Below are 25,748 nucleotides of genomic sequence, written 5' to 3'. Positions count from 1 at the left end.
CTCTTCTAAGCATGGCTTCAGGCTATCTTCCCTCTCTAGGAGATCACAGTTGTGTCCATGGCCTCAAAGGCCCTATTCAGGGCTGTCTCTCTGCTCAGGCCTCTCCCCTATGTTCCAGACTCCTGCATCGGATATTTCCTACCTGACCCCTACCCCTGGATGTGCCAAAGGCCCTTCAGAACCAACATGTCCCAGATGAAAAGCATAACTTCATCCTTTCCCCAACCTACACACACACATACACACACACACACACACACACACACACACACACAGAGTCAGATTGTCTTACAGCAAAGACTATGGCTTTTTATCTCCCATATCTAGTATAGTGTCTGGTATGGAACAGGCATTGAGATATCACGTGTGAAGGCTCTGGGGACCCACTACATGGAATGGAATTAATCTAATTCTAACCATGGCCCCCCCAGTATCCCTCAATTTCGCTGTTTTCGCATGCCTGTCTTTCGAATTGAACCATGAGTTTCTGCAGGACAGGTCTGCACCCCAGGTTCTCAAACGCTGCCTGTCATGAGCAGACACTCAGAGACTATTAGCAAATGTATTTCTGCCCAAAGCTTTGTTTGGTATTTGCCCAGTCTACCTATAAATGAAACAAAAACCGGGATCCCTGGGTGGCGCAGTGGTTTGGCGCCTGCCTTTGGCCCAGGGCGCGATCCTGGAGACCTGGGATCAAATCCCACGTCGGGCTCCCGGTGTATGGAGCCTGCTTCTCCCTCTGCCTATGTCTCTGTCTCTCTCTCTCTGTGTGACTATCATAAATAAATTAAAATCTTTAAAAAAAAATAAATGAAACAAAAACCTTTTTCCTTTCTTTTTTAAACTATAAACCAATACTCAAATCTTCCATAAAACTGGCCTATAAAATACTTTCAATAATGGATTAAATAAATTTCTGTCTCATATTTTTTTTGTTTTCTCTGTTGCATTGCAGGCTTCATGTAGGGGCCTGGACGATACTCCCTTTGTCATATGTACCAAGAATGAGACAAGCTGGTAGAAACCTGGGGCCCTCAGGCCATACCCATTCAATGGCTCCCCCTCATTGCAGGCAGTGTTTAATATCAGTGTTCTCCATTCTAAATTATTTTTAGATGTAATTATTTAAAAATATTACACAATTATGACCAGCAATTTAAAACGAACCAAGCCACGAGCCAAAGGTGGTTCGAAGACGTAAAATCAGTCAGAAGATTTACATTTGGAGCCAGCGATAATATCTCATAAGTACTTTTATTTTTGGAAACTGGTATTCATCTACATTTTTGAATAAAAACCATATTAGGAAATTTCAACTATAAAAATACAAGCTTCTATAAATGTTCACCTCTTTTGTAGTAGAGTTTAACTAGCAACCAATTTAACTAGTTCCAGAAGAAGCTGACCTTTTTGTCCATTTATTTTTCCTTTGTGATTTAAGCTAAGGGAGCAGATAACAAAGTGATTACATGCTCCTCCTAGTAACGTCAGCCCTACTGGTGGCAAATGTCTAAATGTGCCACTGCAGAGAGAGGAAGGAAGGGAAAAAATATGATGTCCCTTTGCATTTAGAAGGAATCTTCTGTTCAGAGACGTCACTGAAGTAAAATTTTATTTTTGAAGGACCTCTCAAAAAAAAAAAAAAATCAAAAAAAAAAAAAAAATGAAGGACCTCTCAGTTGGAGGTTCAGACCACTAGTTTTCAAATGCTTCAAGGCCAGATTTGAATATTTTACAACTAAAGAGAGTCACTGAAATCAGACCATTGTAAATGACAATTCCTCAACTGATTAACAGATTATTTCCTGGTTCTTTGAAAAAAGGATGAAATGTAATTTCACAGTTGACTATAACAATCATTTCTCTCTCTCTCTCTCTTTTTTTAGAGGGAGAAGGGCAGATGGAGAGGGAGAGAGAATCTTAAGCAGGCTCCATGCCCAGTGTAGAGCCCAATGCTGGGCTCGATCTCACAACCCTGAAATCATCATCTGGGCCGAAATCAAGAATCAGATGCTAAACTGACTGAGCCACCCAGGTGCCCCAACAATCATTTCTAGAACAGACATTTGAGACTTATTCTGATAAATATGGGAAAGAAATCTCACCAAAAATATATACAATAAAAAACTATCTTTTGGCTAAACATGTAATTTTGATCATTTCATTGCTTTACTGCAGAATAACCACTTATAAACTAACTCATAAAGATGACACACTATCCTGTTTAAAGAGTTTCAGAGAAGGAAATATTCTATCTGCCTCAGGCATCATTTTTAATGTTAAAGAGTTCTTGTTGCTAGAACATTCTTCCCTAAGCCTTTCAGGCTCCATTTTTAAGTTTACTCACCCTTATAAGATGCACACACATGGTTTCGGGGCAAGGAGGGGAATGGTCTGAGTGTAAGATTAATTAAAACACACATTTAACTTGGCTATCTCCAGAAGGATATATAGTAACTGGAAATACCAATTACCTCTGGGGAACAGAAGTGGGTAGCCTAGGCATAGCAGAGGAAAGGGGATTTTTCATCATATACCACTTTTAACATTAAAATTTTCAAACTATGTGAATATACTATTTAAAATATATTTAAGTATGTTCTGAATGAGGTAGAGAAAAATACAGCTTTGTAGCAGATCTTTGGAATAGGGTGAAAATGCCTAGTGCAACCACTCACCACCACATGGTCCTTGGGGGTAAATATGTAATTTTAATTTGGGAAGGGGATGCTAAGTGACACTGGAATCTGCTTAGCCTGTTTGGTAAGACTGCCTGAATCTGTTGGGGGAAACGCCTTTTCCTTTGCAAAGGACACCTTTTCCTTTGGCCAGGTTATCTGGCTCTATTTTAGTTCTTAACTACTTATGTAATTTTAAATTCATCATTTACTTTCCTGAATGTTGGTCTCCTCTGTCAGCTGAAAAAGTTTATTAAATGAGCTCTCAGATCCTTTTCTGTTTTAAAATGCTCTAAGTTTTAAAAATATATCCAAATATATTTCTTAATATTTGAAAATAGTAATTTCTTCCTGTGGCTACTAACAAACTTCTCCAACAAAAGGACTAAGACAGCCCAGGTGGCTCAGCGGTTTAGCACTGCCTTCAGCCTGGGTTGTGATCCTGGAGACCTGGAATCGAGTCCCGCATCGGGCTCCCTGCATGGAGCCTGCTTCTCCCTCTGCCTGTGTCTCTTGCCTCTCTCTCCCTGTGTCTCTCATGAATAAATACATTTTTAAAAAATCTTAAAAAAAAAAGAAAGGCCTAAGACAAAATGACTTCTGAAATGACACTGAGGAGAGTAAAAGTCTCTGACTTGGCAGTAGCTGTTGGGATACACAGTAATGGGGGCTGACCTAATGGCACCTGTGACTGATGTCAAAAATAAACAAAACTAGAAACTATTTAAGGAGGTAAGAACAGACTTTAACCAGTTTCAGCATGAACTGAACTCAACTTCCATCTGTTCAGAGGTGACTGAGCATTTCAATGGGGGTGGGCAGGGGGTGCTGTTGAGCAGAGTAAGAAGTAGAAATATACAAAAGTGGAAGGCGAGGTTTCTCAGTGTGACTGGGCTACCTGGACTTGCTAACTGATGCTTACTGAAGTTGGGGTCCTACATACCCAGAGACTAGGTTATAGGGGCACTACTGTCAGGAACAAACAATAGATTTTTTTGGAAACCTTGACCTCTCCCAGGCAAGAAGTTAAGGGGGCTGGAGTTGTCATCTCTAGCAACACAGCCTTGAGTTGACAGAAACTATGCTAGTGTTTGTTCAAGTCTCTTAGACTGTGTGTGTGTGTGCACACATGTGTATGAAATCATTTGTGATGAGAACTCAGTTTTACAGGCCAAGATTGAGGCCTAGTCAAGAAGAGGGCTCAGAAGTTAATCAAGAGAGTGTCATTGGTAGCAGCATATATGTCACCTCTCCTCAATATGACACAAGGATATATTTAATGCCAAGGGCAGGGCTGTCAAGAGCAGCAATGCATTTGGGATTCAGGAATGCTACAGGGAAAGCTGAGAAGCTTAATTTTATAGTTCAGCCATATGAACAAACATTGGCATTCATACAAGGATTCTGCATCAAACCACAGCCACCACTGTGCTGTGGTATTGATAAAGGCCTATGAAGAAAACAGAACACTGAACAAGAAACAGATTTCCAAATAAATTTAGACCTTCAATACATTAAGGTGGTAAAAAAAAACTTAACACCATCAAGTGAGTTCTACACCATCAAGTTTTTAAGTGTACAATACAGTCTTGTTAAGTACAGGCTCAATGTTATCCAGCAGATCTCTAGAGTTTAATCATCTCGCATAACAAACTTTAATACTCATTGAACAGCAACTTCTTGTTTTCCCCTCCCTCCAGCCCTGGACAACCATCATTCCACTATCTCCTTCCATGAGTTTGACTATTTTAGATACCTCACTTAAGTGAGATCATGTGGTATTTGGCCTTCAGTGACCAGAATATTTCACTTAGGATAATATTCTTAAGGATTATCCATGTTTTATCCAGTCCTCCTTTTTAAGGATAATATTCCACTGTGTATATGAACAAAACACATTTTGTTTACCCTTTCACTCACTGATGGACATTTATGTTGTTTCCCCATCTTGGCTACTGTGAATAATGCTGCAGTGAACATAGTTGTGCAAATATCTCTTCAAGACCCTGGTTTCAACTCTTTTGGATAAATACCTGAAAGAACTTTGGGATAACTGCATTGCATGGGTAGTTCAATTTTTTATTTTTTTGAGGAACCTCCATGCTGTTTTCCATAGCTACAACATTTTACAATCCCATTAAAAGCATAAAGAGTTCCAATTTCTCCACATCCTAGCCAACATTTGTCTTTTTTTTTTTTTTTTACAATAGTACTCTTAACAGGTGGTATCTAATTGTGGTTTTGATTTCCATTTCTCTGATGATTAGGAATGTTAAGCATCTTTCATTTACTTGTTGGAGAAATGTGTATTCAAGTCCTTTGTGTATTCTTAATCTGGCTATTTAAATTTTTTTTGTTGTTGTTATTTAATTGAAGGGGTGCCTTTTATATTTTGGATATTAACTGCTTATCACATACAGTTTGCAAATATTTTCTCCCATTCTCAAGGTTGCCTTTTCATTCTGTTGTTTTCTATGCCGTGCAGAAACTTTTTAGTTTCATGTATCCCACTTGACTAATTTTACTTTTGCTGCCTATGCTTTTGGTGTCATAACCAAAAAAATCATTGCCAACACCAATAACATGAAGTTTCCCAATGTTTTCCTCTTGGAGTTTTACAGTTTCAGGTCTTGAGTTTAAATCTTGAATCCAGTCTGAGTTTTGTATACGCTGTAAGACAAGAGTCCAATTTCATTCTTTTGTATATGAATGTATTTATCTTAGAGCCATATGTTGATGAGATTATCCTTTCCTCACTGTATATTCTTGCCAGCCTTGTTGGAAGACAGTTGACCACATATGCATTGGTTAATTTCTGGGCTCTCTATTCTGTTTCACTGGTTTCTATGCTTGTATTTATCCCAGTACCACACTGTTTTATTTAATGTAACTCTGTAATGTATTTTGAAATCAGGAAGTGTGATTCGTACAGCTTTGTTCTTCTCAAAACAGTTTTGGCTATTTCAGGTCCTTTGTGGTTCCATTTGAATTTTAGGATTGTTTTTTTCATCTCTGTAAAAAATGCCACTGGGATTTTGATATGGATTGTGCTAAATCTGTAGATTGCTTTGTGTAGTATGGATATTTTAACAATATTAAGTCTTCTTTCAGTCCATGAACATGATATATTTCCCATTTATTTGTGTGGTCTTTAATTTCTTTCATTACTGTTTAGTAGTTTTCCCTGTAAGTCTTCCACCTCCTTGGTTAAATTTATTCATATTTTTTGATGCTATTGCACATATGGATTGTTTTCTTCATTTCCTTTTCAGATAGTTCATTGCTAGTATATAAAAATGCAACTGATTTTTGTATACTGATTTTGTATCTTGCAACTTTACTGAATTTGTTTATTCTAACAGGTTTGTGTTTGTATGTGTATGTGTATGTGTGTGTGTGTGTGTGTGTGTGTGTACCCTTTAGGGTTTTCTACCTTTAAGATCGTATCATTTGTTAACAGATATTTTTACATTTTCCTTTCCTATTTGAATGTCTTTTCCTTTTCTTGCCTAGTTGCTCTAAAATTTGCAGTACTATATTGAATAGAAATGGATAGAGTGTTCGTCTTTGTCTTGTTCCTGATCCCAGAGCAAAACTTTCAGTTTTTCACCATTAAGCATGATATTAGCCATGGGATCTTCATATGTGGCCTTTTTTATGTTGAAGTAATTCCTTTCTAATATTAGTTTAGATTTTTTTTTAATTTTGTCAAATGTTTTTTTCTATGTCTTTGAGAGGGATCATGCGGTTCTTATCCTATATTGTTAATGTGGGGTATCACATTAGTTGATTTTCATATGTTGAACATCCTTGCCTACCAGAAATAAATCCCACTTGATTACTGTATATGATCCTTTTTACTTGCTGCTTAATTCAGTTTACTAGTATTCTGTTGAGGATTTTTGCATTTATATTCATCAGGGATATTGGTCTATAATTTTCTTTTCTTACAGTGCCTTTGTCAAGCTTTGGTATCAGGGTAATGCTAGCCTCTTAAAATAAGTTTGGAAGTGTTCCCTGCTCTTCAAGTTTTTGGAAGAGAGAGAGAAAGAATGGTGTTAATTCTTTAAATGTTTGGCAGAATTTACCAATTAAGCCATCTGGCCCTGGCATGTTCTTTCTTGTGAGATTTTTGATTACCGATTCAATCTAGTTGCTAGTTATAGGTCTGCTCAGATTTTCTTTTTCTTCATGATTCAATCTTGGTAAGTTATATGTTTCTAGGAATTTATACGTTTCTTCTAGGTTATCCAATTTGTTGGCATGGAATTGTTTATAATAATCTCTAATGATCCTTTCTATTACTTTCTATCACTAATTATGTGACATTAGTTACAATATCTCCTCTTTCATTTTTTTTTATTTATTTAAGATTTTTAAGCAATCTCTGCACCCAATGTGGAACTCGAACTTATAACCCAGAGATCAAGAGTTGCATGTTCTACTGACTGAGACAGCCAGGCAACCCTTCCTCTTTCATATCTGATTTTACTTGAATCATCTCCTTTACTTAGGGTTTTAACAATTTTGTTGATCTTTTTTAAAAAAAATCAACTCTTAGGTTTTTTTTTCTATTGTTTTTTTATTTTCCATTTCATTTTATTTTTGCTCTAAGTCTTAGTATTTCTTTCCTTCTGCTAACTTAGGCTAAGTTTCTTCTTTTTCTAGTTCCTTGAGATATAAAGTTAGATTGTTTGAAATCTTTCTTCTTTTTGCATGGTCAGTATTTATTACTTATATATATTTCCCTTTTAGTATAACTTTTGCTACATCCCATAAGTTTTGGCATGTTGTGTTTTCATTTTCATTAGTTTTAGGTATTTTCTAATTTTCCTTTATTTCTTCATTGGCCCATTTGGTTAATCAAGGGTGCGTTCTTAAATTTATACATATTTTTTAATTTTCCAGCATTACTTCTAATATTCATTTCTAGTTTCCTTCCATTGTGATTGAAAAGGATACCTGATGTAATTTCAATTTTCTTAAATTAGTTAAGATTCATTTTGTGACCCAACACATGATCTACCTTAGAGAATGTTTCTTGTGTGCTTCAAAAGACTGTATATTCTGCTTCCTTTGGGTGAAATATTCTGTATATATCTGTTAGGTCCACTTGGTTTATAGTGTTGTTAAAATCCACTGCTTCTTTACCAATTTTCTGTCTGGATATACTATCCTGTATTGAAAGTGGAGTAGTGAAGTCTCCTACCATTACTATATATATTGCTGCTTGTTTCTCTTTTCAGTTCTATCAATGTTTACTTTATATATTTAGTGTTTTATATATTTAGGTTATTTGATGTTACATGCATATATATTTATAATTGTTCGATCTTCCAGGCGAATTAACCCTTTTTCCATTATATAATGTCTGTCTTTGTCTCTTGTGACAGTTTCTGACTTAAAGTCTATTTTGTCTGACAAATACAGTCATCCCTGCTCTCTTTTGGCTAAGGGATGCAGGGAGCTATCTTTTCCCATTCTTTTATTTTGGGGATACATATCTTAAATCTAAAGAGAGTATCTTGTAGGAAACATACAGTTGGGCTTCGTTTTTTTGATTTTTGTTTTTTAATCCATTCAACTATTCCACGTCTTTTTACTGGGTAGTTTAATTCGTTTACATTTAAAGTAATAATTGAAAGGATAGAACTTACTATTGCCATCTTGTTAATTGTTTTATGCCAGTCTTACAGTCCTTTTGTCCTTCTTTTCCTCTCTTGCTCACTCTGCATTGGGCCAGGGGAAGGGACTGTTGTGAGTACTGCCACCCTAATTCAAACCACTATCTTAGTTCTCAGTGGCACCCAGGCATCCTGCTAGCCCTTTGAGATCAGTGAGACAGAAGCCAGAAAAAATCAGAATGCTGAACATATGGTTCAGTTCTTTCCTTTCCTTTCCTTCCTGAGGCATCCCCCATTTCATTCTTAAATTAAGTTGTTCAATGCAAATTTCAAGAAAGGTTTTTTTCATTTAATGTATTTTATAATTTATTTATACTGAGTGTTCTATACAGTGATTCATCAATTATCTGAATCCAGATATAACAAAGAGCAATTTAATTTTTACACATCTTTTTTTTTACACATCTTAATTACCATTGTCAGTTAACCAAAATAGCATTGACAAAAAAGTATAAACATAGTAGCTGCACCTGTTTGCTAAAGAAATCTATTTTCTCTTATGAAGAGTTCAACAGAACTTCCAGAATAACAAAATGGAAAAATCTAAAAAACTAAACAGTATCAACAGTTGCATAAAGATAGCCATGAAGGGTAAGAGGCATCTCCTGACTTCCCTTCCTAAGTATGTTTCTATTATTTTCTTTGTTATTCATATCCTCCCTCCCTGTCTAGTTTGGCAAAAATCATTCCTATATATGTCCCCTTTGGGGCTTAAAATAAAATGGGCTTCCCTTTTGCAGTACACACACTACTGAAAAGTCATGGGAAAATCTAATGGGGAGGCGAGGAAAAAAAATCACCTTTTCCACCCTTTCCAATCACCCTTTAGATTAAATCTAATTTCAAAGCTGTTTCCAGAAACTGCTAGGTAGGAGCTCTACTGCATAGGTCCTTTACTTACTTACAGTTCACTCATGATTAAGGGTCTTCAGCATAGGAATGAATCACTAAGGCATTATTCTAGTGAGTTGGTGGATATTAAAAATGATAAATAATTTGAGTACAAGAGCTTATGTCAGAGAGAGCTCCATGTTTCTTTCTTATTGTGTTGAGCTTTCAAGTCTTCCCAGTGAAGCTAAAACTGATATAGTACCTATAATGACTACCTTAAAAGACCAGGAGGAGGACCAGGGGCAGTCAATGGAGTCACTTCAAACACCAGCACTTAACGGGCCCAGGAAAGGGAAATATTTCCTCAGGGTGAATAAAAAACTCCTTGCAGATAATATATTGCGGTTCTTTTTAATTTGGTTTTGTTAAGTTTGACTTTTATTCTGTCAAAGAGCTGTCCTCAACTATGAGGTAGTCATTACTTGTATGTCAGATATCAGCCATTTACTTTTCACTTATAAAACTGTGATAGCAACACCACTTTTTTAGCTGAGAAACAAAGACCTACATGACTTTTTAAAGCTTCCTTTAGAAATTGTTTCCTATGTTATAGTGCAAGACACAGAAAAACTTCACAATGAATACCCCTCTCCTCTGTGCAACACATGTCCTTCTTTAAAGCCACAGGCTAATCTAAGTACCAGACAAGTGATTTACTTCAATCTGACAAGAGCCTTCTTCAAAGTAAACAGGCCGTGTGAGCACGGCTCTGTGGTTACCGAAGGAAATGCCATGTTCTAAAAGGGTTTATAATGAAGTAAGTCAAGCTATTGGGGATTTACCTTAAGGACAGCAAATTCAAAAAAAGAATAAAAGGATAAAAGGCAAATGTGGCAAAATATGTGGGTTCTTTGTTCTATTTATTTTTGATGTGCTACTGATTTTTTAATAATCAAAATTTAAAGATTACCTAGCTTAAAAACCCTCCAGAATTATTTATCACTTAGAACACTTCTGGAGAGTTAGCAAATCTTGAGTCCTATGTTGGTACTTCAATCATAACCTTATACATAAAAAGTAAATGAATAATTACTGTTTTCAATTGATTAATGTGTTAATATTTTTTCAATGTAGGTCATAAAAACAGCTTTCATTTGATAGATACTACCGAGTTCTGACGGGTACTTTTAGTGATTTTTCTCATTGTTGTCCCCATCATGGCACCAGCAGGATTTAAAGGTGGTGGAAAAACACTGCTGGATTTGGGATCACCAATCACATTAGCAGATGTGGAGGGACTACATTTTGTGAAAAAACTCCTTTCAGCTGCTGAGAAGAGACTTGGGATCTAGACTTTGAATCCAAAAGCAAAAAGAATATGCTTTCTCTCTTCTTAGGTCAAAGAACACAAAACCAAAACAGTAACATCAGAACAGAGGCTAGAGGAGATGATGTCACCCCACTTATACCTGCAGGTGCTAAATCTGAAAAAAAAAAAAAAAAAAAAAGAAGCTCTTACCGTGGGGTTAGGACTGATCCAGACTTCTACTTTATTTTAAATCATGGTTGAAACTGCCTAAGTATTAGGTCTATTTTATTACTTAAGACCTTTTTTGTTTTTTAAAATATTTATTTACTTAATTGAGAGAGAGCAGGTGTGCAAACCTGAGCCAGGGCAGGGACAGAGGGAAAGAATCTCCAGCAGACTCCCCGCCAAGTGTGGAGTGCTCTATCTCACAAACCCGAGATGATGACCTGAGCTGAAACCAAGAGTCCGATGCTTAAATGACTATGTCACCCAGGTGCCCCAGGACCTCCTTCTTTGATTTATTTATTTACTTTAAAGATTTAATTTATTTATTCTGTAGAGAGAGAGGCAGAGACAGAGGGAGAAGGAGGCTCCTCGCAGGGAGCCTGATGCAGGACTTAATCCCTGAACCGGGATCATGCCCTGAGCTGAAGGCATACGCTCAACCACTGAGCCACCCAGGTGTCCCAAGACCTCCTACTTTTAAATAAAAGTTTTAGTGTTTATAAACAAACATTACCTCTAATCATGGAGAATTATGTCTAGACATTTAGCAAAAAGATATATTGAGTAAAAAATTCTCATTTCACACCAAATTAAAATTTAAAATTCAAAATTTGAAGTATAGTTTCTACTAAATGTATATTGCCTTTGCACCATTATAATGTCAAAGTATCAAGTCAAACCATCGTAAGTTGGGGACCATCTATACATACTCTGGAGAAGAAAGTGTATTTTTAAAGCTCTAGTTCTCTTTCCTTTATCATATGGGAAATTGTGCTCTTGATGTATTTTCTAAGTTCATGATAATCACATATATCTCTGCTGTATTATTTATTTTTAAAAGATTTTATTGGGATCCCTGGGTGGCACAGTGGTTTGGCGCCTGCCTTTGGCCCAGGGCGCGATTCTGGAGACCCGGGATCGAATCCCACATCGGGCTCCCGGTGCATGGAGCCTGCTTCTCCCTCTGCCTGTGTCTCTGCCTCTCTCTCTCTCTCTGTGACTATCATAAATACATTAAAAAAATTGAAAAAAAAAAAGATTTTATTTATTTATTCATGAGAGACATAGAGAAAAAGAGAGAGAGAGACAGAGAGAGCGCGCGCGAGAGAGCAGCAGAGGGAGAAGCAGGCTCCATGCAGGGAGCCCGAGGTGGGAGGTGGGACTTGATCCCAGGTCTTCAGGATCAGGCCCTGGGCTGAAGGTGGCGCTAAACCGCTGAGCCACCTGGGCTGCCCTCTGCTGTATAATTTAATCATGGTTTGCATCTTTCATCACCTGTATAAACTTTATGAAGTAATTATAGGTATTTCTAAAATTGATAAACAATAAGCATTTGTTTTTATGATTTAAAAAAATACTGACTTGTGTCCTCATTAAAGGCAATGAGGCTTAAAGTTTCCTTCTTGGGCTGTAAACTACCTAATGTAATTCTAGGATGTTCATCATGAATATGTGTCAGAGGCACACTGGATAAGGAGAGAATTTCAGAATTGTAACACAGAAAAAGTCTATTGGCTCAGGATAAATTAAAAAATTGTCATTACTACAGAGTAAAGAAAAGATGGAGAGAGGTAAAGAGGGGACAGATATGACACAGGAAGAAAAGGTGAAAACAAGTCTGAGGTCAGGTGGTCTGTGAAGATGTCATCGATTCTATCCTGCTGTCCTTAGGTAGCACGGCACGGGCAGCATGCCAGGAAACACGAACATGTCATCTTGCAAAGGCTTTCATCCAAAGACATCACGTGTATTTTCTTGGCAGGGTATCCTAATATCTAATAATTCTGAGCTGGGTTTTCTACACCATGGGTTGGGATTAAACTGACAATGATTCACATTCAGAAACTGCTTTTGGATTTGAGTAGGAAGGAGAATTCAGACATTAGGATCCCCATTCAAACTGCTTTCTAAAGGAAGGATAACCGTATAGCCTGAAAAATAAAAAACAAACAAAAGATACCTGAATCTAATCAGTCATAACTAATGAAATCTCCACACCAAATGGAAATCTTCCATCTTCCATCTACCATCCACTGGTAGATGTGAAAACCCCCTCAAATTTAAGACTTTTCTGTATAAAATAGTTTATTTTCTGTATAAAAGTGAATAAAAGAAAAGAAAAAAAAAGTGAATAAAAGAAAACCTAGTGCTGAGTCCTCCCAGGGCAGGGTATGCGGGCTAAACCAGGAATTCCTCCTGTGTGTGTGGTACTTGGGGATGGATGGGTAGCGAATATGGCAACTCCTTAGGCAAGGCCATGGACTTAATCATCTCCAGGCAGAAAGAGGAGGGAAGCTGCAACTTCAGGGAAAACATTCTTCCCTTACTCACTGCATGCCTACATTACTGCCCTAAGGAGTCCTGGCTACAGGGAAGAATGAGGCGTGGTCCCTGCCCTCACACACTGTAAGGAAAAAACACCAACAGTTACAAGATGTGGAAAATGTTACAAAATGCCCTCTCAGTACAGAGAAGGAGCTCCTGCAACACCAGAGCCAGGGAGCCAGAAATGACTGAACCTCTGCCTGGCTGGGGAAGAGAGGAAGGCAGCGACCTATACAGAGGTGACGTCTGTGTTAGGTCTTCAAGGACAGGTGGAACTTCCCTGGACAGACAAGGGGCAAGAGAAGGAGGAACAGCATAAGCAAAGTCAGGAAAGCATCTGAATTTAGGAAATCATAATAGTCCCCTGTGGCTAGTGTGTAGGGGAACAGGGGCCAGAGAGGTGGCTACTAAGTTATGTGGGGTCACCTGATGACCTGGACACCTTCCCAAACCCTCGAATACCAGTAATGTGTGTGAAACTTTAACAGAGAACTGGAGACAGGAGGTCAGTGGATAGAGAAGCCAACTTCTAGCCACTGGAGAGCAGATGGATGGTAAGTGACCAAACAGACCCGGGCAAGCTGAAGCCCAAATGTACAGCAAAGAAGAAGACAAGGAGTAAGCTGGTTTGTGCCAGAGAAGCCAAAGGCCTTTCTGAGAGTGGAGGTGAGGGTGGGGAGAAGACAGGAGGATTGGGTGGAAGTCCTGAAGAACAGGCAACCCCCCACACATCCTCTCTTATGCAAAGACAGAAGTGGCGCGCCTGTCTGGCCCTCTGGAGGGGCTGAACAGAAGTCCAGGGTGGGGGTGACACAGACACAGCGCTGAGGCCCACAGTAAAAGCTCAGCAACTCAGGGCCAGAAATGAGCCCACCCGGGTCACCAGGTGAGGAACACATAGAAGGACAGATCCAGTCACAGCCCCACAGCAAAGCCCGTTAGTTAAGAGCAGACCCCCCACAACTAGTATCCAGATCATGTTTTAGTCTCCACCTTTTTAAATATGAGTAGATGAGCAATGACAACTAGACATTTGAGAAAAGCATCTGATATGAAAACGAGAAGCCAAAACAATGCCAAAAAGAACCTGAAGGAAAAAGACAATGAAGAATACAGAAAGATACTTCAAAACCTCCAATTAATATCTTTGTGTTGTTTCATCCTCCATGAAATAATATGATGCTAGTTTTTTAAATTTTAAATTTTATTTTTTAATTTAAATTCAGTTAGCCAAAATACAGTGATGCTGTTATAAAAAAGATCAGAAAAGAAAAAAAGAGCTCCTAAAAATTGAAAATAACATTAATTTTTTAATAGTCAAAAAAAACTTGGAAGATACAGCTGAGGATAGCCTCTGGAAAGGCAAAGGATAAGCAGGCAAAGAAAAGAAATTAAAACCAAATCATCAGTCTAGGAGGACAACATCTGAGTAATAAGATTTCCAGAAGGGTAGAAAAGAAAATAGCAAAGAGCTGAAAGGACAGGCTGCAAAAGGGTTGCTGTGTCCCAGCTATATAATCGTCTGGAAATTTTCAACTGGAAGATATGCTCCATTAAGATACAAATAAAGGCGTGTGACCCCAGAAATAGGGGCTCCCTTACCAGAGGAGAGAAGGGAACCTACACACAGGGTGCCAGCTGTGCTGCTGGGGCAGAGGGCCGAGCACCCCAGGAGGGACAGTGCCAGAAAACCACCTCCCGAGGGGTGGAATACGTTCAGAGAAGATTTCTAGTATTTTTGTAGGGGGAGGGGAAGGGTGTGTAGGAACTAATCTGTGACTGGTACACAGACAACTAAGCAATAAGTAAGGCGACGTTACTAACCATGGGCCAATCACAACTAAGCAATAAGTAAGGCGACGTTACTAACCATGGGCCAATCTAACAGCACATGAGGCAGGAAATGCAACCCTGGTTCTGTGCACCAGTCACCTGTGAATCACACCATAAGCGCAGAAGACGGATGGCCTGGGGCGGCAGGGGCTCACTGGGAGGTGGGGTGCGGGCAGGGGACGCTGAGGAGGCAAGGGGCACACCAAAAGAGCCAGCTTCTCGCTTCCCAGGGGGGAAGTCAGTAAAGAACACCTGAGTCCAAGACATCAAGATCTGACTGAACAAGCCCATAATTCAGAAATAGGGAGACAAACACAGAGAGTTACAAGTGGCTGCCACAGGGGCTGGGAATCAGGGAGCAGGAGGGACAGCACCAGGAACTAAAAGGTGCTGGTGTTTTGTTTGTTTTTTAAATTTTTCATGATAAACCAAGTAGTACTATTTGACTTTTAAGAACTGCAGCTTTTTAATTTAATAAACCTTAGTAAAAATAAATAGAATGTTAGAGAGGGACCAGACTCCTACATTTATATGACAGATTTTCCCTAAAAAACGAAATGTAAAACATCATCCCAGTTTCATATCTAAAACAGACAGAGGCAGACTTGCCCTGGGATATGGTCTGGGTGTTCCTGGACCCCTCCTCCCTGAAGCTCTCTCCATCTCCTGCCCCAGGGGGGCAGCTCCACAGAAGTCTGTGAGGAACACAGTCTACAAGCCAGTGCTGCAGGCAAAGGGAGATTTTTTTTAAAATTTTTTATTTATTTATGATAGTCACAGAGAGAGAGAGAGGCAGAGACACAGGCAGAGGGAGATGCAGGCTCCTTGCAGGGAGCCTGATGCAGGACTTGATCCCAAGACTCCGGGATCATGCCCTGAGTCAAAGGCAGATGCTCAACCACTGAGCCACCCAGGCGTCCCAAAGGAGATCTCTAAGTAACTTCAAAGATTTGAAGTCACTCATTCTTTTGCTCCTGAGAAGCCAGGAAAGAGGCAGCCCAGTGTGGCAGAAGCAGCCACTGACAGATGGAAGAAATCAGCCAGAGAACTAAGCTGAGGAAGAGTAGTGATGGCAAGAGCCTGCAAGTCACTAAATCCAGCAGCCCTATTACATATTATAGAATGCAAGGTGTCTGAGTTTAAATACTTTCATGTAAGCTGAATGAACCACCGTTAGCATCTAAATATAAATAAATAATTCCTGACACCAAAGGATTTAAAAAGTGGAATAAGAAAAAAAAAAAAGGAATAAGGACACCTGGGTGACTCAGTGGTTAAGCATCTGCCTTTGGCTCACGTCGTGATCCCTGGGTCGTGGGATTGAGACCTACATTGGGCTGCCTGCGGGAACCTGCTTCTCCCTCTGCTTATGTCTCTGCTTCTCTGTGTCTCTCATGAACAAATAAATAAAATCTTATACAAAAAAGAAAAAAAGAAGTGGAATCACAAGGCCTTGGTGACTAAGTGGAGGGTGAAGGTAAGGAAGACGCCAAGTCCAGGATAATTCCCGGGTTGGTTGTACATGGTCAGCAACAGAGGATGGGGCAGGGAGGAACACTGATAGGCTAGGTTGGAATCATGTGGATTTGAGTAGGGTCCAGGAAGCCAGTGCTTAGCATGAGGGACAGGAAGGTGGATGGTGCATGTCGCTCACAACTGGGGGAGCCTACGTACTCAGGTGGAAGCTGATAGGCTGTGGCAGTGGGAGAAATCGCCCCAAGGAGAGGAAAAAGGGGAAACAGCCAACATTGGAGCCCTAGACAAGTGAACCAGGTGAGAAGAAGGAATGAACACAGGAGCCCAAGGTGGATGTGTCGGCAAAGGCAGTGGCTGAGAAGGCTTCCAAGAGCAGGGTATGAAGGACCATACTGGGAAGAGGCAAGACAAGGCTGGAACAGGGACTGGATCTGGCAACCTAAGGCCTCGCTGCCAGCTGGGGGGAGAGCACTGTGCAGAAACCATGAGGCCTAGATCTGCGGACTGGGGTCACAGACACCTCAGCTGGAGTTGTGGGGAGCAGCGGGGAAGGCAATGTGAAACCCTATGCTGCTTGGAAAAGAGGCTTCACTCAAGGAAAGAGCTCTGCAGCTCTGGGGGCCTGGGGAGAGAACAGGTCTGCCAGAGTAGAAAGCAGGAGCAGCTGCAAAGAAAAGCCAACAGTGAGGACTGAGATCCCTGAAAAGACCCACTGAGTCAGGGAGGAAGCTGCAAGGCCTGGATGAACCACATGGCATTTGCACATCATCCTTGCGCATACGCCATGCTAATCCTCTCTGCATCATTCCAATGTTATTAGTATACGCTGTGCTGCCAAAGTGAGCACTGGGTGAACCGCACATCATCTGATCTGGGGTCAGCGCTATGAGTGACAATGGGTGTTGCTGACTTCCCTCAAGTATACACAGCTTGATGCCTTGGGATCCCCTTAAAATAAATCCAGGTGGTTTAGACACCCAAGCTATGCATGTGCCGCAGTCCAGGGGCTGTAGTGGATAAGGGGTAACCAGGAAGAGGAAAAGACAAACTGCCACCCTGAGAAGCCATTCTCTGCAGACCTCCTTGAGTCTTCAGCAGGAGGGTGTTCCTGGGAGCTTTCTTCTTGCAAGATGTTCCCTCAAGAAGGGTGGGAACTAGAGTTTTCTTCCTGTACTGGTTTAGGTGTGCTCTTCCTTTTCTAACCTAAATTCCTCAGATGTGAGTCTGAGGCTTGTTCCTCTGTCCCATCTTCCATGGACACAGATCCACTACTCTTCACTGTTCCAGGAGAACATGTCTAAACACACTGGGTCATGTGCTGGCATCTCTACCTTTCCTGATGGAAATGCACCTCAACTTCTCAACAACCTTCTCTGGTTCAAAGGCTCTCCAAGTGAACTGATGTTCACCTAAGACTCAGAGAATGCTGGATGGACATGTGGAAATGTGAATGTCTCAAAGCACTTTCCTATACCAAGAGGCATAGCGTTCTCCCAGACTCCTGGAGAGCGCAGAGGGAACTAAGCATTCTCCTCCTACACACTGCTGTGATGCTGGGTGTTTCCTAGTAATGGCAAGAGCTTCATTTCTGCATTACTCTTAATCATCCTTAGGACCCATAGAAATTTTTTCCCCAGTCATATTTATATTTATTTCTCTGACATTTTCTATTTATATCATTTGCTTTTTCTTCCAAGCCCCACAAAGACTGTTCTATTTATAAATACATCTCAAGTTTATCAAGCTGAATTTATAGAAGTGTCTTTCTGTGAATTTCCTATTCTTCAAAATACTTTTTGAAGACTCTTTATTTTTTATGAGGCTGTTATAGACTGAATGTTTGTATCCCACTTGAAATTCATGTGCAGTAGCCCTAACCCCTAATGTGACAGTATTTGGAGATAGAGCCTGTAAAGAGGTAAAGTTAAACGAGGTCATAAAGATAGGGCCCTAAACTAAGAGAACTGGTGTTCTTATATAAAGAGGAAGAGTTACTGGGGATGAGCACACAGAGGAAAAGCCATGTGAGGACACAGGAAGATGGTAGCCACCTGCAAGCCAAGGAGAGAGTCTTCAAGAGCAACCAAGCCTGAAAAAAAAAAAAGAGCAACCAAGCCTGCCAACACCTGATCTTGACTTCCATCTACTAGAACTGTGAGAGATAAATGCCTGATGTTTAAGATCTCCAGCCTGTAGAATTCTGTATGGCAGCCTGAGGAGACTAAGACAGTCTTCACCTACTATATAAACTCCAGGTAGGACCACATTCCCTTCTTGCAATTTACTGGAAGATAAGTTTCCTCATCTGAAATGAAACATATCACCTGAAAAAATTCACCAGAAGTATAGAAGAAATTAAAAGCATGCTATGAAAAAGTTGTTTTTACAAAGGTTCCACCAGACTCAGCTCCCCTCCTATTGGGATAATGAGACATTATATGTCTTTTAACGTGGCTCAGTGTGAATGACAGGGTATCACCTATTAACTATTGTTACCCAAACTGTTTAATCCAAATCTAATCTCAACCTCACTTCCAGGTGACAGAAAATAACAGAGGCTAATAGAAGTTAAATAATACTATGGGTATGGGTAAACAATGCTACAAGTCTAGAGTGTGAATATTCTACAAAGTATCCACGCTAAACTGGTTAGAAAGGCAACATCATTAAAAAAAAATTTTTTTTTCTAGACTGAAGACATAAACAATTGCTGTACATAACCTGGATCCCAGTTCCAAATACAAAAAAAAAAAAGAAAAAAGAAAAAAAAAGAAAAAGAAAGAGAGAGAGAGAGAGAGAGAGAAAGGGAAGGAAGGAAGGAAGGAAGGAAGGAAGGAAGGAAGGAAGGAAGGAAGGAGAAAGAAAGAAAGAAAGAAAGAAAGAAAGAAAGAAAGAAAGAAAGAAAGAAAGAAAGAAAGAAGAGAGAGAAAGAAAAGAAAAGAAAAGAAAAGAAAAGAAAAGAAAAGAAAAGAAAAAAGACAAGACCTACAAAACACATTCTTGTAACAATTGGGGAGGTGTGAAGTAGCCTGGATACCTGCTACTTTGTTGGGGGTGATAATGTAGGAGAATGATTTTATTCTTACAACAAGCATGTTGAAAATATTTCAGTGACGTGCACAATGTCTACAACTTATTTTCAAAAATAGTACTGCAAAAACTGTATGGATGTAGGGAGAGAAAGAGGAGGAAGGGAGGGAGGTGGGGAAGAGGAGGAGAGTGCGCACATATAGCAAAACACTAGGCGCTGAATTTAAGGCAGGTATGTATATAAGGCAGGTTTCTTTTCTGTAATGTTGGGGATGATTATACCAAATGTCACTTCTAGACTGTCTAGATGAAGAATCTGAAGGACGAAGGAAGAGTTCATGCATGGAATCCTATGAGCTCCCAACATTCTATGCAAAGTGATAAATACAATCACACATGTACATATACACATTTTTCCAGGAAAAGGGTTCCCAATTTCCATCTGATATTTGAAGTAGTCTACAATCCCCGAAAGGGTATAGAAATGCCACTCTAAACCGAAGAAAATATACAGGTAGGAAAATAGCTAGACTCTCAAACTCACTTGTAAAATAATACTGCTTATATTTTTAAAAGTTAGGAAGCAATCTAAAATCCTATATGCTCAGGACTCTCTCAAGATATGAGGCAGAGGCTTTGTCCTGGATGACGGTTTTACTCCAGGTCAAGTGCAGGAGGTTCTCCAGGAGAAGGGAAGAGACAGACTGAGATGGAGGAGGCATAGCTTTAAACACCAGCTCCCAATGTAAGAGCTCAAGGCACTACATTTCAAATTGTCTTCATACTCTTTCCTCATTAATAATTTTCAAACCAAGCAAGAGATATGAAAGAGTGACATAGAGGAAGGAATTTTATTTTTCATGTCTCAGCTCAAATATGATGAGTATCCCATACATCTTTTCTCTACTTTAAATTCTTAGAAGGACCCTCATTGCTTCAGGGGTCTGCAACCTTTCTCAAAGGCAGTGAATGAAGCACTTTCCTTGAATGAGAGCTACCCATTAGCCCCAAATACAGGACCAGTAAAAGCAGACCTTCAGAAAGAGGTTGTGGGCTGGGAGACCAATCATCAGCTAAAGCTACATTCTGGTCCTGCAGACAGGTCTACAGAGACAAGGAGCTGCAGCCCATCTGCACTCCGTCACGCCCATGACACCCAGCAGCTCTCCTGGGACACAGCACAGGATATTTGTGCGTCTGTCTCCTCATCTGGCCCCCAGCATCTCAAGGACAGGTGCCAAGTCCTCCCTACTGTGGCCCCAGCATGTTACTCCAGGTATGCTATCTCTTGGGAACATTGGCAGGCATGGCTCATCAGGGGCTTGTGACATAAGCCTCCCAGATTCCATCCCTCAATGCAAGGGAAGAATGGGAAGCCAAAACTTCCACTTAGACATTTTTAAGTGCTTTCACAAGTGTTCCCTCATTTGATCATTACAAAAACCCCAGGAAACAGGCAGGAAATCATTCACACCTCTCATCACAGAGGAGGAAACCTGCAGGGAGAGGTGTCTGTGCAAGGCTGCAGCAGACTTCTCAGAGCAGACTCTAGGGACAGTAAACATCTACAAAACCACAACGTCACAATGAATGCAAATGCTTCGTATAGTTACACATATATGCTCCTAGATACTTAGGAGCCTCAGAGCCATTGAAGAAACTTCGAGTTGTGACTGTTTCTTTGTAGCTCTCATAACAGAAATTTTGAGAAGAAAGAGAAAGTATTGACCATTGGGAAAAAAAAATGGAAACATGGAATGTTTATGATTGGTGGAAAGCAATTCAAAAAAGAAAGAAGGAAATTCAAAAAATGGGAAAAAGTTATGGTTCCTTATTATACCACTTACTTTTACCAATATTAAGCTAAAATCTCTGCTATGAAACGTCCTGGCATTTTATGGATTTTGTTGTCCCTGGAAAACACAAGCTTTATACTTACAAAAGTTTTACCTGGTCAACTTTTTATTTTATTTTATTTTTTAAAGATTTTATTTATTCATGAGAGACACAGACAGGGAGAGAGAGAGGCACAGACACAGGCAGAGGGAGAAGCAGGCTCCATGCAGGGAGCCCTACGCAGGACTAGATCCCAGGTCTCCAGGATCAGGCCCTGGGGTGAAGGTGGCGCTAAACCGCTAAGCCACCTGGGCTGCCCCAACTTTTTAATTTAAAAAATGAATTACCAACACATAACTTTATTAGGTTATTATATATTATTTTATCATGAAAGTAGAACAGATACATTAAAGAAAAATTTAAAACTGGGTTTAGAAAATGAACCAAAAGTTCATCACTGTAAAACAGCCTACTCATGGCATTTTGTCTCCTTCCAGGTCTTTCTAGCATGTGGATGGGTTTCTTTTGGTTGTTTTATTACATAGTAATCATATCACATACCCTATTTCATATCCTGATTTTTTTTCCTCAACATTATATCATAAGAGCTCTTCCAGATTATACCACTGTCTTCATAACTACAACCTACAACTTTCTCTATAATCCTTTTGGTGGTAATACCACAATTTACTCAACCATTTTATTTTTAGACAAATAGGCTGTTGCCAAATTTTTACTATCATAAATAATCCTCTAAGAACTATAACTTCTATTTTCTTCCCTTTTGTTTCTTTTAAATAAGTTCCTAAAGTCTATCACTAGACCAAGGTGGGCAATTTTTAGGACTTTTGAAATATTCTCCCAAATTGCTTACCCAAAGGTCTAATACACATTATTACCAGTAATGAATAAGAATCCTTGGATTGAACTCTTATCATTAACCAGTGTATCATCTGTATAATTTTATTATTTTTTGCAAATAAGTGAAACTATACCCTCACCATATTATTTTGCATTTTTCTCCTGAAAATGCATACTTTTCTACCATATGAATACTGACTAGTTGAATTACTTTGGTGAATCATTATGTCTACTATGCCTTTACCAACTGGTGATTTATGTAGATTTAAAAGCATATTTGTATGAATATTTTCTATAATTAAAACGTTAACTCAATGTTTACCATATCGACAGGAAATATGATTTCTCCAACCTATGGTTCAATTATAGTTGTTATTTTAATTTTGACCTGGACATGTTCTTTGTTCTTCACCTTAGTGATTCTTTAAGAGGCTTCTGAGCCAGCTTCCCCTAGCCCCAACCCTTCCCTGTGGATCTATATGCAATTCATTTCATCCTCTGCTCACACAGTTTTAAAATTTTACACCTGTATTCAAGAGGCTTTACCTGTTGGTCATCAGGAGTCCATATGCCACATGTGATTTGACTTTCCAAGTTGATTTCAGATGACCAGTGTCTTTGTCCGCTGACAGAACCAACCAGGACAAACCCATCTCGATATGAAATAAGTGCTTGAGTCCCATCATGGCTCCACGTGAAATCACTCACCTTTGAGACACACAGAGACAAAAGGTGTCAATTTGTAATCTGAAAGGGAAAGCACTTTTATTAAAGACTATAGTCATTAACTTAGCCTTTGGCTATGAGTCAGCCAGCTTCAAAGAGAACAATATATAAAATACATTTTATATTTTAACACAAATATATAATATAAAAGATACCATTTGAAAAGCAAGTGTCAATGCAGTGGTAAGTGCTTCACACATGTTAGTTCTTTAAGCCTTGTTCGTGGGAGGTGTTATCATGTCCATTTTATGGAGAAAACAGACACAGAGAGGATAAATAACTTCTCCTTGATTACACACAGCTGGTGAAAGGCTGCATCAAGAATGACCCAGGGTTTTATGGATCCAATGTCCTTGCTTTTTGCCATTGTTCTATGGCCTCCCACCTACAGTAACAGAGTCTCCATTAGTGTCTCTGGGTCACTTATCAAAATGGTAAAGTTCTCAGTTTCTGATTATCTAACTTTCTCAATCTTCCTAACAATATTCCCTTAATCAAAATGAAAAAAAAAAAAAAAAACCTAACTGGAAAAATTACACATACTTACCAAATGCGTTTTTATTGCATTTATGCAAGTAACCACATTTTAAAAATCTTTTAATCTACTATTGTAGTGAATTACTTCTATGGATTTCCTTAAATTATACTACTCTTGCATGCCTAGAAGCAGCTCAACTTGGAGGTGAAATACTGTCTTTTATAGACACAGTGGAAGTTGGTTTACTAATGAGTTTAGAATTTCTACAATCGTATTCATGAGTGAAATAAAATTATGATTGGCTTTTTTTGTAATGTCTTTGTCTAGATTTATCAAGGTTATGTTGATTTCTCAGAATGAGCTGGAGAGTACTTCCTCTTGTTCCACTGCCTGAAGGAATTTGTATAAACTGGGACTGCCTGTTGCTTGAAAGTTTGGTATAACATGGCTATAAAACCATCTGTCTCAATTTTTTTGTGGGAAGATTTTTAACTACTGCTTCAGTTTACTTAATAGTTTTAGTACTAGTCAAGCATTTAAGCTTTTTATTTCTTCTTGAGTCAGTTCTATTAAATTATTTAAAATTTTTTTCCAGTTTATGTAAGTTTTCCAAACTGTTCGCAAGGGATCCCTGGGTGGCGCAGTGGTTTGGCGCCTGCCTTTGGCCCGGGGCGCGATCCTGGAGACCCGGGATCGAATCCCACATCGGGCTCCCAGCATGGAGCCTGCTTCTCCCTCTGCCTGTGTCTCTGCCTCTCTGCCTCTCTCTTTGTGACTATCATGAATAAATAAATAAAATCTTTAAAAAAAAAAACAAAAAACAAAAAACAAAAAACAAAAAAAAAACCAAACTGTTTGCAAGTAGTTGCTGATCGTATTATCTTTTTAAAAATTAACTTTACTGAGGTATAATTTACATATAATAAACAAAGTTCCCCTGAGAAGTCAATCCCCTACCCTCACCCTTGGTCCAAGGCAACCAGTGATTTAATTTCTCTCACTAGCTGCTTATTCTTGAATTTTACATGAATGGAACTATATATACTATGTTCACTTTTGCGTATGGCTGCTTTTACTCAGCACAATGGTTTGAGAGTATTCTAAATTCTTGTGTGCATCAGCAGCTCACTCCTTTTCACACGAGTAGTATTTCATTGTATAAATATATTACAACTTATTTAGCTACCCAAATTGCCAGGCATTTAGGTTGTTTCCAGTATTTGGCTATTATAAAATTGCTATGAGCATTCATGTTCAAGACTTTTTGTAGAAACATGGTTTCATTTCTCTTGAGTAGGTAAATATGCAAGAGTGGAATTAACCGCTGGATCATTTGGTAAGTGTGTGTTTAACTGCATAAGAAATTATCAAACTGTTTTCCAAAGTGGTAATGCCTTTTTAAACTCCCAGCAGTGTATGAGAATACCAGCAGGTCCACTCCTCACTAACCCTTGGTGTTGTCGGTCTTTTATTTTAGCTATTCTAGTTGTATGTAGCGATAGAACACTGTGCTCTTAATTTGCATTTCTTCAATGTAGTCAGGTTGAGCATCATTTCACATGCTTATTGATCATTTGCATATCATCACTTGGGACATGTCTCTTCAAATCCCTTGCTATGTGTATCTATTCCCTTATTCACTCATATATATGTGTTTTATGTGTGTGTATAAATATATAGATGTATATACTAGGTCTACATACATATGAATGTAAGTTTTCAACCTTATTATTGATATAATCCTTTATCAGATATGTATGCTGCAAATAATTTCTCTTACTCTGGGGCTCTTCTTTTTCTTTTTTAAAGATTTTTATTTATTTATTCATGAGAGACACAGGAGAGAGAGGCAGAGACATAGGCAGAGGGAGAAGCAGATTCTCTGCAGGGGAGCCTGATGTGGGACTCGATCCCAGGACCCCAGGATCACGACCTGGGCCAAAAGCAGACACTCCACCACCCAGATGCCACCTGCTTTTCTTTCTCTTTTCTTTTTCTTTTTTTTTTTTTTAAAGATTTTATTTATTTATTCATAGAGACACAGAGAGAGAGAGAGAGGCAGAGACACAGGCAGAGGGAGAAGCAGGCTCCATGCAACAAGCCCGACGTGGGACTCGATCCCGGGTCTCCAGGATCACACCCCAGGCTGCAGGCGGCGCTAAACCGCTGTGCCACCGGGGCTGCCCCTGCTTTTCTTTTTCTTAACAGCAGCTTTCAAAAAGTAAAAGTCTGAGTTTGGAAGTTTTCCTTCATTTCTATTTTCTGGGATAGTTTGATAAAAATATTTATTTTTTTTAAATTTATTTATTTATGAGAGAGAGAGAGAGAGAGAGAGAGAGAGACATAGGCAGAGGGAGAAGCAGGCTCCATGCACCGGGAGCCCGATGTGGGATTCAATCCCAGGTCTCCAGGATTGCACCCTGGGCCAAAGGTAGGCGCCAAACCGCTGCGCCACC

General features: G+C 39.3%; 1 protein-coding gene and 1 pseudogene across 5 annotated transcripts in view; both read right to left on the bottom strand.

Moving 5' to 3' along the window:
* TULP4 (TUB like protein 4) overlaps positions 1-25,748 on the bottom strand; it is a 224,972-nt gene that overhangs the window by 43,038 nt on the left and 156,186 nt on the right. For all 5 annotated transcript variants that reach the window (XM_077898513.1, XM_077898548.1, XM_077898530.1 and 2 more), the window contains one exon: positions 22,635-22,796. In XM_077898513.1, the coding sequence (XP_077754639.1) occupies positions 22,635-22,796 (162 nt within the window). The remainder of the gene's footprint in view (positions 1-22,634; positions 22,797-25,748) is intronic.
* On the bottom strand, positions 17,095-17,208 carry LOC144289429 (U6 spliceosomal RNA; annotated as a pseudogene).

The sequence above is a fragment of the Canis aureus genome, chromosome 1 (assembly GCF_053574225.1).
Source record: "Canis aureus isolate CA01 chromosome 1, VMU_Caureus_v.1.0, whole genome shotgun sequence".
In the NCBI taxonomy this organism is placed as follows: domain Eukaryota; kingdom Metazoa; phylum Chordata; class Mammalia; order Carnivora; family Canidae; genus Canis; species Canis aureus.
The sequence above is the reverse complement of the archived record's forward strand: the minus strand, read 5'-3'. Positions and strand labels throughout refer to the sequence as shown.